The following is a 17,477-nucleotide window of genomic DNA, read 5'->3' on the forward strand; positions in this document are numbered from 1 at the left end:
GTCGAAATTCATTTTTCGACGTGTTGGCAGCACCCGGGTTAATTAATGAACGCGAAAACGTGGAGATTCGGTGGATTGTAAATTAAATCGTACTGCGTCATCGACGTTGGTTTCGCCCGAATATTAATTTGAAAATCACATTACAAATTGAGAAATAATCGTGCACCGGAGCAACTTCATCGTTCATAATTCCTCGAAGCTTCGCGAACGTACATTTTTTATTTATCGTTCGTTCGTCGAGTGCACGTTCGTTACTTCGAACATAATTTTCCTCGTTTTTTTTCTCTCTCTCTTCTTCGATAATAAGTAAACAATTTCGGTTTAATTGTTTTTCAAACAGTTTTCGATACGAAACTTGTAACTCCCTATTATCTTCTCCCTTCTCGCTAAACTCTCTCGTGGAGACTCGTTCAGAGAAAATTGCATCACCAATTACACGGAATTAAGTTCCATTGTCAATTGTCGCAGTTTCATTTATAAATGGTAGGTACTTGACGTGTAAACGGGCGATTATCGTTTCTGGTTTCAGTGTATCGCCATTCCAGGGCTTGGATTCCGTCGTGGTAGCTATCGATGTGTCTGCAAACGAGGATTTTATTATCCGGATACAAAATCCACCAGCCGATACTACAATGGCACCGTGATCGAGGAAGAATACGAGAAACTGATGATGGTACGTGTTTTTGCTTCTTCGATTCACACTTCATATCTATCGTGGGATTTTCATCGATAATTCAATACGAACGTTTCGTTTTATTCGACAATTTTCACACTCGTTTATTGGGAACGAGGGACTCGAAATGGGCCACTGGAACGACTCCTTTGTTTTGATCAAAAACAATGTAAAAGAAAAATAGAAGAAAAGAAAATCTTTGTTTGCAACCGACTTTTTGCGATCAACTACGAGTAATACGTTCGAATAGTCTATTCGAGAACGATTGGACGTATCGTTGCATAAAAAAAGAAAACACAAACCGATGACCTTGAATTGTCCTTAATATTTGCCTTTCGAAATTCATAAAATCGTTCAAGGACGAATGAAAATCAGCTCCTACTTTTTACGAACACACTCGCTGCGTTGTAACGTTCTCAAGTTTTTCTGTGCAGAGTAAAAGACAGCCTTCGCGATAATTTGTCATTGTCAAACAACTCGAAGTAAAAATCGTGTACAAATTACGGGCGTGTGCAATTATTTCCAGGTCACCGAGTATTCATACGAATCCCTTTTCTTGCGAGCAGCCTCGAAAGCAACGTGATCATAAATCAGTTTCACGATAGTCAACGATGAGCATGGTTAAACACCCCTGAATCATGTCGAAGGTTCTAACGGTGTCACTTGAATTCAGTGACACCGTTTAATCCTTCAAAAGCCGAACAGTTTGAAAGCATATTTTCGATCGTTCGCCAGACAGCAAGTTTGACGTCGATCATGGTTAAATGATGCACACTTTGGACAAAGTTCGCGGTAACTTGCTGAAATTCAATTTATGGTCGTTACTGGGAACAATCGAAGTAGCTTGTGTTTCTAGTGAGTGTAACTTAAAATAATAAAACGAAGCGCTGGATACACTACGGGATCATTTATCGAACGTTTAACATTTATCGAAAGTTTGAATAGTATTCGATATTCGAGTAGGTAATTTTTCAACGATAAAAAGTGAATAATTTATACTCGGAATGGTTCTGCAACGTACTCCGAAACCTTGAATTACAGATACCATTGTAATTTGGAGATCACTTGGGTAGGTGGATTTTAGATTCGATGTATTTATAAATATTCAGGGGAATTTGTTAGAGCCTTCTGAACACAAATCTTGCAATCTTGAAAAGTTAGTTATTTGAGAAACTACTCAGCCAGTTTACCACTACTCAGTCGATCCTTGTTGTTCCTTCTGTCGACAAGTGTCTTCTTTCCACTAGTTTCTTCAATAACCACATGCTCCAATTATAATAGACTATGCGCCCGATCCTAGACCAGAGACCTTCGAACAGCCAAATCGATACTTAGAGCCTTCTAAACACAAATCCTGTAACTTGTGTCAGTTTCTCGATAACCGCATTCACTTGTGATAGTCGTTGGCTAGTCGTCGAAGCGATCTGTACCGAAATGCTGCGACCTTGAATCGTTGCATCCACCTTTCCGCGATATGGAAGACACTTATCGGTCGGATCGGATGTCTGAGCACGGCTCAGCGGAGCCTGAAACCGTTTCAAACCGTTTCGAACATTCGATCGACGAGCAATGACGCGGTCGGATTAATTTGCGGAGCGTCGAGTCGAAATGCTGGGTCGCTTCATCGATGCGATTAATTTACAGGATCTACGAAGTAAATGCCCGATGTAACGAGATCAAAGGGAATTACTGTCAGCGAAGCGATCGGCGAGCGATTCCGCGCAATATGACATTCGGTTTCCTCTGAAATTACCGTGGCGTGTTCCGATGGTCCTGCGATCGTTGATAAATGACTCGCTGAACACGCATTCGTACAAAAGGCGGGCATTACCGGTCGTCCTTGGCTGTAATTAATATTCCCATGACAGCCGGTGAAGGATTAACCTTTCGATGGTCCGCCAAGCGAAATGGGAAATCGCGGTCTTCCCGGAACGGTGCCGGTCGATGTGGATCGGTTATCGATACAACGACAGCTTAAAGTTCACGAGCACGACGAAACTCTTTGTTTCCCCGAGTATACTAATTTCGTCCGGGACGATCGAAGAAGCCTCGTGCTCCGTCACGGGAATTTTCTTTTCTTTTGTATCCAGGCGAAAATGATGTTACGCGGGACGATGGCTCGGCTCGGCTAGAAGCGGATCGAGTTTGCAAACGCTGAGAATCCTTGGACCGAACGAGTTGAATTTAACTGCATTAATTCTTGTCTCTCTGGAAACATTCGAAATTGCGTTTTCGGAGACGAGGATTCTCGATGTTAATGCTCGAACGGTAATCGACTATGAAACTCTGCTCAATGTCGGTTCTTTGGTACCACTCGACTCGGTTAGAAAGCGTTTGGAATTCTTTTCAGCGAAATAGATTAACCATTTTGGTAAAATGGAGACATTCGAGGTGCGATCGTTCGCGCGAACAGAACGAATCGCAGATGGGAAAACTTCGTTCGACGTTTCTGTGTATGTACACGCATCTAAAGTGCGTACGAGGACGTAAGTGGAGAGACAATTGCGTGTAACCTTATACGTTGTTTTTGGTTCATTCTTAGAAGACACAACCTTTTTCCGTCGGGAGTGATTGTCACTGGGTTACACGTTTAGTGAAATATAGAAACCGAGGGAAGTGGAAGTGGGAACGGTGCAAGGTATATCTAAAGAGCCAGGAGAATGAAAATTCGAACGAGGAGATCGAGAAGAAGGAATCGCAAAATGTTGGAAGAAAAATAGATAAGGTTTCAGGGTAGTCGAACGGCGCCTTCTAATTTATGACCGTCGACTGGTGCAACGAACGTTGAAATGGCAATGTTTACATCCTCCGGTAGAATCGATTTTACGATACTTTGAGCGTTTTCAAATGCGTCTACGCGACGAAGGTTTGCGAGGTAACGTTGTTGGTACGCTACTTTAAGTGGATTAAAACGGTAAATTGAATACCAGGCTTCACCGATATCTTTGGAACGGTAAAACTAACTCTGGAACTTAATATCCATGCAATAGTTCTAGAAGTGTCGATCACCGGGTCATCGTCGAGCAGCAGTGACACTGTTTAGGATATTCTTGTGCAAAATAAACCCCTGTCAGACCGTTCCTTCTCCCTGTCACGGGAGATTTGTACCTTTCGCGATATTCGATAGAAGAGGCAAGGAAAGGAACAGTTCGCGCGATGTTTTTCTCTTTCGGCTTGAAAAATCGATGTCGTCGTGCCCTTCCTCGCGCCATCGTTGACGATAACGCGATAAGACGCGGCACAAAAGAAACAAGGCTGTTTTAATTTAGTGGCTGAGAGGGTATCGTGTTATCACGGGGCCACGGGAACTTACTAAATTGAATTTTATCCCGGTGCCTGTTAACACTCCCATACATTTGCTTGCGGGGCCACGTAGACGGCGTAAAATTAATTTCACACGGCGGACCTTGATCCTTTTTTTCGGCAGTTCTCGTGTTTCATCGTCAGGCGCGGTTACGATCCGGGATCGCGAGTCGTTGCACGTTGTACCGTTGAAAATTCTACTCTTCTTTCAGGTGTTTCGAGATGTTTCGAGATGTTTCGTCTTTGTCGCGTTTACGAAAAATCCTCCGATTTTCAACAACTTTCTTCCTTTTCTTTCCAATTCGCTTTCGTCCTTCGTATTCTTCCATCGCGTAACTTTTCGCTTCGTTCGTTTCGTTACGATCTTCTCTATCTTATTCTCAGGACTTATTTTCATTTGTGTCGCAGTTCGTTGTATATTTTAATTAATATCGTTTCGAAAAACATACCGAAGAGAAATAGCGGATATTTCATTTTTTTTTCTTCGCAAGTTTCTGGACCGTAGCGACTGCAGGAATACAACATCGATGGCTTTTTACGTTTGGTCGTAGCTCAACGAGAAACAAAGGTATTTGTTCAAAAGGAAGTCAGAATTGTGGAATGCATTTTTTCTCTACGACGATTTTTTTCGTTAAATACGTCGAGTCGAATGTACACACGATGGACAATGGCGTCGCAGCGTCAGCTGGGGCGTTCGACAATGGCGTAGAGACGTCGCTATTCGAAGTTGAAATCTGCAAACTAAATCGAGTAATTCGAAAACAAATAGCGATAGAAAGAAATGTCAACTATGCAAGCATTTTATTTTACACAAAGAATAAGATAACGTAGGTAAAAGCTCCGTGAAATTACGGGTAACTCTTTTGATAATTATTTTTCGCACAGGGTAAAATTACAGGTGGCGTTATTGTACGTGGAAAAAATCGCTCCTTTGATAATTATTTCTTGCACAGGTAAAGTTACAGATGGCGTTATTGTACGTCGAAAAAAAATCACTCTTTCGATAATTATTTCTTGCACAGGTAAAATTACAGATGGCGTTATTGTACGTGGAAAAAAAATCACTCTTTCGATAATTATTTTTCGCCCAGGGTGAAATTACAGATGGCGCTATCGTAACTGAAGAGAACGCTTCTTCGATCATTATTTCCTGTACGGGTTGGAATTATTTTCTGAAAAATATCACGGTGTAGGAAAACTGAACCGACGAACGTGCAATTTCCCAATCTGTCCTCCGTTTTAAACGTCAAGACGTAATTCGTTTCGTTCGCTCGAAATGCCGCGCGCAGGTCGACGGATTAATAACGTTTCACTTGAACGCCAATGCGAGATCGTTTCCGTGTCCATCGCAGGTGTATTACGTCAAATCACACGGGATGCATAACATTCGATGACAATACAGACGACAGCGTGGCCGCTGTCGATATCCATTTTCGCGCGAAAGAACGAGCGAACGAATTGACAGGTAGGTAAAGCGGTCGTGTGGATGTACAGGGTGGTCGCGAAAAACGAACGAGCAATCGAGATTGCTCCCTCGCGAGACAATTTCACGCGTCGACGATGAAAAATGAAAAGACGATGAATTAAATTCGGCCAACCGATCAAAAATCGTTCGAGTCCCGGATCCAATGTCAGTCTACTTGACCTTTCCACTTCCGGTACTCTGTGCCAACAGTCCGTAGAAGACGTAATATTCGTTACGTTGGCTCGTTGCCAGGAAACTTAGCGGATCGTCCGGTCGAAAGTTGGGGCGATGGGAGGGAGGGAGGGTTAGAGGAGGGCAGAGGACAGGAAAAATTGTCGTTTCGCGTTGTAAATTTGTTTTTACCGTTGTTACGCTACTTGGAAATTAATTACGATCCCGGGGATCTATGTAAACGGGACAATTCGGTATTACGTGGATCGTTTCTCCCGTAACGTTTTCTCGCTTCTTAATTAACGTTCCCGTTCTCCCCACGATCCCGGTGAAATATTGTTATTTACACGGTGTTTACGCGAAAGCAAATTTTTCAACCGTGAAATTAAGCGATTTCGTCTAAAAAGAGGTGTCGATGTCGCTCAAGATGGGAAACTTGGGTTCGTTCCCTCGCCGAAGATTAAATGCGTACACAAACGCCGTGAAACGAACAATTGGAAAATTTTTTACCCATCGAACTGTAAATACGTTTTAGATTCTTGCGATTTGTTCGCGTTACGGCACCGATGCGAAATAACGAGGGACGTATTAACGGCTGGCAATATCAGGAAAAAAAGATATTTCATTTCGCGTATCGTTATCGGTGCGTAATTTATAAACGTAGCTTACTTACTCGGTAATTAACCGTACCGTTAAAATTTAAACACTTGGTCTTTGAATAATTCATTATTGATCGCCGATGGTGGCTTAACCAGTTATCGATAAACGCTGAAGTATGCATTTTCCGATAGTGACCGAACTGTTTGCTATACCTTTCGAAAAGGATTTGAATAATTTTCGATTATCGCTGAATATTGTATTCTCCGGTACTCCGCGATGTTGACTCGTTCTTTTTTTCCCCCTTTTTCTTTTTCTTTTTCCATTACTCGTGGCTCGAATCATTATTACGAAACACCAGTCGATAGTTTCCAATCGATGGTGAAATTTCTCTCGGAAAAGGCAAATCGTTCTTTCGCTCTATTCTGTTTGCATTCGTTGCACTCGTTGTATACTTTTCCGGGGGGGGGGGGGGGTTCAAACTGTGTAAATATTTGCAGAGAAGGTTTCTTCATGGTCGATAAATAACGGCGGTGAAGACCAATCCATGCGGGATCGACCAACGTAACGGAGATGAAATGTCCACGGTATCGCTGTGATTAGCGATTTTAGATGAAATTTATCCATCCGCGATGGATCGATTTGTGTCAATAGATAATTTCACCCGTATGAAACGGATCCCTGATCGTGAACTCGATGCAACGTGAGATTTGTAAAGGTTGGGCGAGCAGTTTCGCTTGGCTTCTAATTATTCCACGATACGATGGAATTTGATACAATTGTGAAATCTTAGCCCGGGAACGTTAGGCGGATAGGTAAATCGAATAGAAATTTACCATAACCAATGGATCCGACGATTATTCCTCTTTCAATGAACTTTCCAACCTCGAAATAAAACGTTCGACCAACGATGTTCTTTATTTTATTTTATTGCCTTGGAATCGACGGTACCTGGTTTCTATTAATTTCATCTTCCATGATTTGATAAATACGATTTAAATTATATCGCGTTGGGTTTCATTTTAATCGGTAATATCTGACGAATACAACAACAACATTTTCATTAACAAAAAAGGGAAGAATAAAAATAGTTCATCTTTGTACGTACAATTAGTATCGTTGATTGCTCAACTGGTTCCAAGGGAGAGACACTCTCTAATAGCGGGGATAAACTTTTCACATTTATCGTGTACATCGGTTTCACATTTATCGCGGCAACAGTGTTTTTACAAATTCGTCCGTGTCGATGACACTGAGACAATATTTAAAAAAGTGTGTTGCACGTATCTTATACGTGGAAAGGATTATTGCAACATAAAATAAGTTGTAACTTGGGAACGAAGATCGTATCGAGCACAATGAATTCTTTCCTCTATTTTCGTGTCTGGAATCTATATTTACAATGCCTTTTACACGTTAACAGACACTCTGTATCTTTATCTTCTTTCTTCCATTCTTTTTCTCTGTTTTGTTCGTTTCGTTTTCTACCAAAATTAATTAAATGAAATGAGACAATGACAACGATACGTTTTCGTACCATTAGGATGGTACGAAAAAATAAATGAAACGTCGACGAACAACAAGAAAATAATGTACGGAAGTAAAAGTAAAGACGTGTTACTGTACAACAACGAGCTACAAGCTGTTAGTAACTCAACAACACGGGAGATCCCTTCGTTGATAATATTTTCAGCTCCCTGGTGTTACGTGTTAGGGTAAATGAATAAATGGACTGGCAAAATATTCCTCTCGCGTTTCATTATGGATTCAAGTCATGATCTCGTATGATGTCTCCCAAGGGAGCTCCAGGGGGACAGTTCGCTAACAGTTTCTCAACAATTTCTCTCGTTTGTTGTTGTTTGCAGACGTTATTGACGCAGAGTTCTCGTGTAACTGCGTGCTCCATAGTGAATAGGACATCTTAACCAGGCGTTATGAACTTACGCGCGAATTCTACCGTCGTGTTTCAACATTCTAAGCGAAACGAACGTAAATTCACAATTATGTACAAGCATACCTTTCGTTGCTATATATCGTAGCATAGTAAACACGTGAGGGTTCGATCGCTGTTTGTAAGTTTCGTAATAAAAAAAGAAATTTCTGCTACATCGTATTCACGATCCGATACTTATCGAGCAATAGTGTATTTTACGAAATTTAATACGGGACGATCGATAAATTGCAAAATAATGAATAACTACCGTCACCTGCAAATAAAAAATTGATTCTTTTTACTTTCAAGATAGAGAGACCGCTTCGAGTTCGTTGTACAATAATAGAGTATACAGGAAGGTTGTTTCGAAGCTTTGTAATATTTCCAATTTTTCGTATTTTATCGAAACCCTGTTTCGTTTGCGAAATTCGAGCCTTTGAAAACCGTGCGACACGAAAGGAAAATTAAATTTAAACGAAAATTGTTAAATTAAGTAAACTTCTGTTTTCTTTTCAAGTTGTTACTTTGTGCCTTATCGTTCGATAGATCGATCTCGACTCAGGAATAACTCGACCTCCAGGGATTACAATCCTAAAGGAAACCAATTCCAATCTCGAACATCTTCGAAAACAACCAACGACATTTTCTATAATTGAGATCTCGAGAAACAAAAATTCGTTTTAGGACGTCGACGACAGTCGCTCGTTTATTTATCGATCGTCCTTAGAAATCCTCTCTCGTTCAAAGGGGGATCCCTGTCGACGACCACTCGTTTGTTTACCGATTGCCCTTGGAAACTCGAACTTATCGCAAGGTGCACAACTGTCCCGCGAAAATGACGATTCTCGTTCGCAGATCGCGCGAACTCGTGAGATTCTCTTTCGTCGCGAGAGCTCGTTGCCCGTAGTAGAAATTTCCATTACATTTCCATCGATCCGATGGTGTTTTCGAGTTCCCTGCGTGAACGTACGCGTCACGTTGGAAAACGTAACGCCTGAAAAAGGAAGAGGGATGGGGGATGAACGTTACAAATAGGTAGAACGGAAGCGGATACCGCACGCCAGCTGATGGGAAGTGCGCCATGACGCGAACGGAGCCACGGTGTACCGGGTGTTTCGAAAAGATACGTCGGAACTTTTGGCGTAGCGGAGATATCGGTTCTTTTTCGCTAAATTCGAACCATGGTTCGCGTCGTCGAATTTCTATGTTCGTTGCGTGGAAACTAGATTACAAGTGTTACAAGTATCCCTGTTCGATTGGTCGACGTGAGAAAATTGGTTTAAAAACGATGGAAACTTTAGCATAACCCTAATACAAGGAGAAAGTGTTACAAGTATCTCTGTCTGATTGGTCAACGCGAGAAAATTGGTTCGAAAACTATTTTGCATAGCTGTAATATAAAAGGCAATTAGTATCATTGAATATTCCTGTCGGATTGATCGATACCTAGTTCTACTCACTCATCGGACAAGTATGGAGCTGGTGAACCACTTGCCGGAATAGTAGTATAGATCACTCGCTAGTGTTTAGGTGTACACTATAGAAGCTTTATAGCTCTTATAGTACCCATCGCCGATACGACAAGTAGTAGGGGCCTTTATACCGGCCAGACAAATGGTACGCGACTTCCATTCAATGTAGGATCCATTCACCGATCGAACAAGTAGTATAGGGCCCGATTATTGACCAAAGGAGTAGTATAGATCGGTCCTTGACCGGACAAAGTGTATACAGAGTGCTCGATTTATCAAGGGAGTGGTATAAGTCGGTCCTAGATCGGACCGAGTGTGTACAGTGCTCGATTTTAACGTAATGAGTTGTTCGATAAGTTTTGTCGTTCGATAAAACAGTACAATGGTGTAAATGTAAATTATTTCTAAACTATCGAGAGGAAGTTATCCAATGTAACTTGATTTTTTTTTGTACATGGAAATTAAAGACCGATGACACACTGCAGATTCACACAACCAATATACAGATGTTACCAATCTACAGTTGATGATTCTAGTTTTGTTTCTTTACAGTATCTAACCGGACAAGTATCAGTATAGATTAAAAATTCATTTTTCAATCGCGATCAAAGTCTACAGAAAGATATTCGTAACTTCGGAACTAAAATAATTGAAAATAGAATTTCTTCGTTAAATTGCTTCACTGGTACGTGCACCGTGTTATTTGCCGTCAAAAACTATGGAACGTCGAGTCCACGAAACTTTCGCGAATTTCCAATAATTCTTAATACAACATAGTTGGAGTGGCGTAGCCCCGGGGAGTTTAATTTCGCTCCCTAAACCTTAATTTCCACAACTAAAACACAAGCACGTGTCCTTTACTTTCGACTCTTCCACGGGCCTGTCAAGTTTCTTCGAAATCAAATACACGCGTGTACCGAACAAAATTTCGGGCCGATCCTCTCGAGTGGGTCTTCGTTTCCGAAACTCTGTCTCGATTCGCGAAACATCGAGAACGAGTAACTACCGTCCACGAACAACGAAGATAAATGACAATCGACATCGTCGATTTTTCGTATTTCGTTGCAATATCGAGTCTGTTCGTAGACCATTCAGGGATACGTCCGATGCGGACCCACGAAAGCGATATCGACCAAGAACGAGACAATTAGATTCCTCCGAAGGAGATAAAAACGTGCATAGACACGATTATCGACGGTGCCGTTCCATCGTCGAGAGACACGGAATTGGTACCGTGACAGATTGACAAGAGTGAAATGTATCCCCGAACCAGAGGATCATCGATATTACTGGTCGACTGTTCGTCTTCTCTGAGAGCGTGTCACTTCTGATTAGACGATACATTCGAGCAAAGTTCAACGCATACCTCTACGCAGGCAAAGCTCGCACTGATTGGTTTCTGATCAGTGTTCGGCCATCGATGTTGACGAGATCCGATACCATGGCTCCGAGTGGAATCTATTCGAAACTCGGCTTCCAAGTGCTCGAAATACCAACGTCCAGGTTGGTAGGGAGGACGAGCGAAGAAACGGTGACCGGAATAAATTGTCAAAAGCATCGATACCACGTGGGAGGGCAACGACCGAGAAACGAGCAACCTGAACAGCGACAGAGTGAATTTCCTTTCTAACGAATAATTACCATTTATTTCGGTACGTCGCCCGTTTCGCGTCAAATCTGGCTTAATTCGACCAAATGCATCTCGATCGAATCTATTGGGTCGAACGTATCTTATCGAAAATTATCATCGACACGCGTCAAATTAATCTCGCGTGATCGACGTACGAGGAATGACAATAGTTCGTTGAAACTTGACGCGAGACGATTCAAGTAAAATTTATGGAACGAAAAAAGTGGTGTCACTATTGACCGCCAGAGGAACGAGAAGGAAAAGAAGGAGAAAACGTAGCAACGAGAAACGAGAAGAAACAGAAATATCGATTCCATCGTATCGTACGGGACATTGAGAGTAAACGTTGCGATAATTTTCTTACGTTTCCTTGTTTCGTTTCCGTTTACACGCGGGAACGATACAGAGTACCCGGTGTCTCGTTTTTCGAATGCTCGAAATTTGAACATTCGCGAGTTTCGAAGAAGAACAGCGTACCGGGAGAAATGGTTGAAAATATCGGTGTAAGAGCGGAATAGCGATCGCCCGAGGAACGAGGAACGTGACCAACGAAACAAAAACGAGGTAACCGGCGTAGAGCAAGAGCAAAATAGATACGGCCGAAGCGGGGTGATTTATGGAGCTGCGATCGACGTCTCAAAAACCGTGGAGGTTCCGGTGTGTGTGGGGTGAACGGTGAACGGTGAACGGAAGAAACGAATGGCCGAGCGATTACGGAAACAGCTCGTTAGACGCCTCCGGTGAAAAGGAAACGGAAGGAAGGGCCGTTTTCTAAATTCCAGTTCGCCCGCGGAATCGACCGGCGAGAGACCCTTCCGGTGATCGATGAAACGCAGTGCAATTAGCCGACGGCGGCTGCACGAAACCGTTCCGAACCCAGGCCAAGAAACCGGCCGTGTTAAAGTGAAACAAACTGACCAACGTGAGGGCCAATTGGTGTCGCGTGTACAGTTACTGCAACTTCGTACCCTATCGACCGCCTCGAATTTCGTTAGCCCGTCCTAACCCACCTCGGTCGAGGATTACGAAGAACGCTGGTTCATCCTCGAACGGAGAACATTTTCTCCGAGGGAATTTTTATCGCGGAGTGGCACTTTTTCTCCGACCGGTAGAACGGTCAAATGGGTTAACGTTCAGCGAAAATTGGCCATCTTGCTCGCGAGAGCGATCCATCTCGATGTCGGGCTTTGATGAATAGGTGTCGCGAGGGTCAGCCTTCGAGAGAGAATTTTTACACGTGTCATTTAAATTAATGTGTACGTATAGACGTTAGACTGGCAAGAGAGCTACTCTTATCGATATATTTGAGCTTGTGCCTAAGGTTTCTATTGTACTATACATCTCGATGTATTTGTAACACGATTCGCAGGGAAGAATTGGTCCATTTAAACTTTCGATAGCTCGAAGAACACCCTAATTAGTCCACATCGCTGAGAAAAGTGATCGTTTAAAATTCTATTATTTGCTTCTATCGTTCACCGTGAAAATAAGTTCTAGAATAATGTTTCTCATTCTGCAGCAGCTCGTTATATTCGTAACAGGATTTACGACCAGGAATAGATAATTCACGGGTCGGTTAATTTATTAGGTATCATTTCCATCACTACTAAATCTATCGTATAATTATTGCGGGAGCTAATAATGTTGGTTCGGCGCTCGCTGTGGGAGTAAACAGTCCTGTTCCCAGGACATTCGCGCGTCGTAAATAAAGCGAGTCATTTTTCCTCGACGAGATGGACCGGAGGGTTTATTCGCGACACATGGAAACGGAGGGCCACGCTCTGGGCGTGGTTGCTCGCCTCTAATATCCTAAACCATAACGCCGGTGGCCGTGATTTGTGAGAACGATAAATCCGTACAGAACTTAAGTCTGATCGTGAATACGATTTACGACGTCGTGATTTGTAGTTGCTGGGATTTCCCAGGGCGCGATGATACGACGCGAGGATAACTTGTCGTTCGTTGCATCGTTTGCCCGCTTACGGGTAGAACTCGTTTCGAGACGATCTTCCTTTCCCCAGCGTCTATTTCAACGGTGGACGTTAATGAGCCGACGAGCAAACCGCCTGAATTACGACCAGGAATGGGATTAACGGCATCGAAACCTGATAGATGTACATGGCTTACACGATTACTACCCGGAAATAATGGCATTAGCCGAACCCTCGGAGAACGAGATCGGTGCAAGTCGAAGGACGTTCGAGCATTTCCTCGATTTCGTCTTTCTTATCGCCCGATCCTCCTCCGATTACGTCCGGGTCGCTGGGGACCCACCATTCGAACCCACGCTCTGCAACACTGACCGATCTCACTGTTCAACGAACGACGAATCTATGCAGATGATCGTCTCCCTATGGGGGAGTAACACCCGGGAATATGTAATTGAAAACAATTCTTTACTCGAAATTAATTTTTATAAATGTGCAATCTTTTTCGTTGTTCTACGATTGGTCACATTTGGGAACTAAATTCGCAATGTGCGATAGTAGACCAACCACGAGTCTACTCCCAATCGGTTTCCAAACGATGACAATACACATGCGTTACTGTTCGATGGTGGTTGAGTATATATGGAAAGCTACCGTGTAACGCTTCGAGGGAGGAAAACGAGTAAAATAGAATTGGGCATTTTTTATTCAAAATTAATTCCTACGAAAGTGCAACTTTTTCGTTGTATTGATATTTCTTTTTTTTTCAAACGTTGGTAGTCGATCCAATAACCGTATCGATCGGAATTGTACGACCATTTTCACCGCGATGAATTTAATGCGTATATGAAAACGACGAACCTGTGACATTTGGCAGAATTCAAAATAAAATTCTTTTCGCGTGCGAAATTTAAAATACGCGGAAAGTTTCGTAAATAGATATAAATTGAAAAATATTTTTGAATAAAAACCGAGCTCTCTTGAAACAGCGGTACGTTCGGTCGAATACCAGTAATGCAACTATGCAGATAGGCTGTGCATGTTTTCGTCTAACCATAGTATGCTAAATCTACCGTGTACCGCCAGTCAAGCGTCAGTTGCACCGTGCAATTGTTTTCGCACACGTTTTAGCGGCTTTGAATTAAACTTGGAGAGTTATTCTATGAAAGTAAAATGTTGAAACACAAGATGTAAATGTATTATAAAGAACGTTTAAAAAATCTAGAACTTGTTTCCATTGTCTATTCTACCTGTCGGAAACAGAAAGAATATTCTTCATTGTCTTTAAAGTATGAAACGTACCGTAGGAAACGGTATAACGATGATTCAAGTATTTCTAAATGAAATATTACTTAATACATTCGATGAACTTTCACGCGACGCGCGGCACATCCCTGACTTCTTTTCAACGAATATTATTATTTAAATGGTCACGTTCTGGATATATAATGTTAAATTTGATAACCGTCAAAGACAGTTGTTCAAAGTCAAAGTGTCGTAACATTTTTTTACAAATGGGAAAAACGACAAAACTTATCGAACAACCTAGTGTATTCGGGTCTCCGAGAGATTCAACCTCGGTACGATAACGGTTAAACACGCGTACAGAATTTGTTAATCTTCCCACTTTTGCAACGTACATTTCGTACACGTTTCCCTCGTATAAGCATATGCAGGCTACTCGAGGAAGATAGCGATGATGTCAAAGGCTGTTCGTGTCCGCGCATCGTCACGTTTGCCTTTGTTCCGTCGCTATGATGCCTGGCCTGGCAAGATATTGCGGTCGTTAAATAGCAAGCACTCTGTTCTACGTTGCACGCTTCCTAGTTTCTTCCAGTTGGCTATGTTGAAATGACCAAGCGAGCTCGATGTTGAATTGCTCAACGAACGAAGATATTGTCCCGGAGGATCTGATCACGGAATGTGGAAGACTTCAATGGTTTTTGCTAAAAGGACACTAAAGAACAACACAGCACTTACCCCAGAATCGTCGAGAGAGCCAGTTTCTTTACGATATTGTTACACGTGTCGATAATTTCCTACATTTTATTAACGTTCCACCGAGTATATCGATAAATGGGTAGGCAGTTGTTAGTTGTTAGTAGTCGTTAGTATCAACAACTGGTACAAGCTGTTTGGAATTGTTTACGAGATTTTAAATAGTTGTTTTATTCCCTGTTCACTAATTTATACAATAACGAACACGTACAGTCCTAATACATTGGATTCTATAGTTGGTAATATTATACAGGAGCGATATAAATTAATTTTCATTGCAATATTTTAACGTTAGATATATTTTGTATTTAAAAAGTGCAAAGTAAGTTTAAATATAACTTTAAACGAGGCAACAACAATTGCAGACGTTTTCGTGTTTTAATTTTATTAAACGAGTACATCAATTGGTAGGAATATGGTACCATAAATCTTCTATTGTTTTGTACAATTCACAAATAGTTTTTGTTCCGTTTTTAGTTTTATTTCCCTATCTATTTCGATCCAAAGGATTTCTATAGAATTTAGATTCGGACTTTGTGCCGACCATTTCGATACAGTCACTTTCAATCGCCCAAAAATTGTTTAACGATATCTGCTGTATATTTCGGATCGTTATCGGCGGCCGGACAAATCCAATCTACTGGACATTTCTCTCTAGCAAATTGCAAAAGACTTTCTTTACTTGAAGAATAATTCTAGTGTTCACTTCCAGGAGATACGGTAAAGGAGTTACGCTACTTTCATTGGCTCCTTTATTACGATAATAATAATAAAAATAACAGCAGTGTATGTGCTCGAAAATCGCGCGCGTGACAAAGAATCGTGCTATTTCCTGGTCTGTTGAACACCGAGAGTCGTAAAGTCGCAGATCGTTTAAGAAAGGAAAAATAAAGGAAGAGCAGAAATAGGAATAGAGAAAGAAAGTTAATGGGAAAAGCAAAGGAAGAAATAATAACGTTGATAGTCGAGCGAACTTGGTTGCCAACTTGTGTCTGGAGACCAACTAGGCTCCAGTGAGGGACAGATTAACGGAAGAATAGACTGGAAGTTGTAAAAGAGCGAGAAAGCTTAGGAAAATGAAAGTCGAGAGATTTAGCAAGAAACTGTCAAAGGAATACAAAATATGGGAACGTGTATCTTAATTATCGATTAATAAATGCACGTCCATACTTCGGGGCGTGAATCTGCATACTAAAATAAGTAAATTCCTTGCTTTTTAAGTTAAAAAACTTGTAATTTATGCACGATGGTGCACGCTTCGTTTCCTTCGTGCAACGAGAACATTTGCGAACACCTTCGTAAATCGATAAACGAGTGAATCGATCGCACGATTAGGATCTCCTGATTCCTAGTTCTAGAATCTCCTGATCCCTAAATGTTTATTCACGGGTCCGTTTAAAATCTACCGTATATACAACGCGAGCGCAAATCGTGCAAGATCCACGAGAAAGTATACATAGAAGAAAAGACGTGCACGTAACTGGTTCGAGAAACTATCGAAACGCATCGGCGCGAGAGATGAAAGAAGGCGCACCCTCCACCGTGTCGTTGGTTTCGAGACGATAGCTCGATTGGTTTCCGAGATACGCGAGCTCGAGTACGAATATGCATTCTCGGTATCGGGACGGAAGGAATAAGCCCGCGAAGGTTACTCCCTTGTCGTAAATCGCGTCAGACGGTACCCTTTGATTCGACGCCGCGCTCGTCTCCGTCCCGGGAGACAGATGACGCGCGCGAGTCTGGTTCGCGCGCGTCACGAGCACTCCGCGGTGTGCGTGTAGTTGCGCGAGCTGCCAAGCGTCCCGGCAACGCGAGAATGGGAAAAGGAAATCGTATTCCGTCGAGACGAGCGTGCTTCCAGATATCTGCTCCCTGTGTCTTTAAAATGTAACATTAAGGTAAATGGACACAGGGAACGAGGGAACGGTGGATATAAAACGACCACGCGGTCACGCGATATTACGGGGGATGGCCAGACCTCTGTGACCGTGCCGAGCCAATTGATTTCGCTCGTAATAGCGGCGAAGGAAAAAAAAAAATATACGCTGACTCGGCTCGCGCCATTGAACAGTCGCGCGAACGACGAGCGTGGTTCGTGTCGGTGAATAAGCGCGAGCGAGAGACTCCGAATGCGCGAGCGCGATGTCCAAAGACAGGACGAACTTCCTACGAACGACGGTGGCTGTCTCGACAACGAAAATTCGCGTCGACGTGAAACCGGGGCTCGTTCGAACGCTTTAATTGCCGAAGCTGAAACTGGCTCCCAACGGGACAATTGTCCTACCTGTCAAAATGCCGGGTTGCCGG

General features: G+C 42.4%; 1 protein-coding gene across 1 annotated transcript in view; it reads left to right on the forward strand.

The window, feature by feature from the left end:
- The window catches only part of LOC143153538 (metabotropic glycine receptor), a 203,546-nt gene that overhangs the window by 89,001 nt on the left and 97,068 nt on the right, over positions 1-17,477 (forward strand). The window contains exon 4 of the mRNA XM_076324882.1: positions 530-673. Within this exon, the coding sequence (XP_076180997.1) occupies positions 530-673 (144 nt within the window). The remainder of the gene's footprint in view (positions 1-529; positions 674-17,477) is intronic.

The sequence above is a fragment of the Ptiloglossa arizonensis genome, chromosome 12 (assembly GCF_051014685.1).
Source record: "Ptiloglossa arizonensis isolate GNS036 chromosome 12, iyPtiAriz1_principal, whole genome shotgun sequence".
In the NCBI taxonomy this organism is placed as follows: domain Eukaryota; kingdom Metazoa; phylum Arthropoda; class Insecta; order Hymenoptera; family Colletidae; genus Ptiloglossa; species Ptiloglossa arizonensis.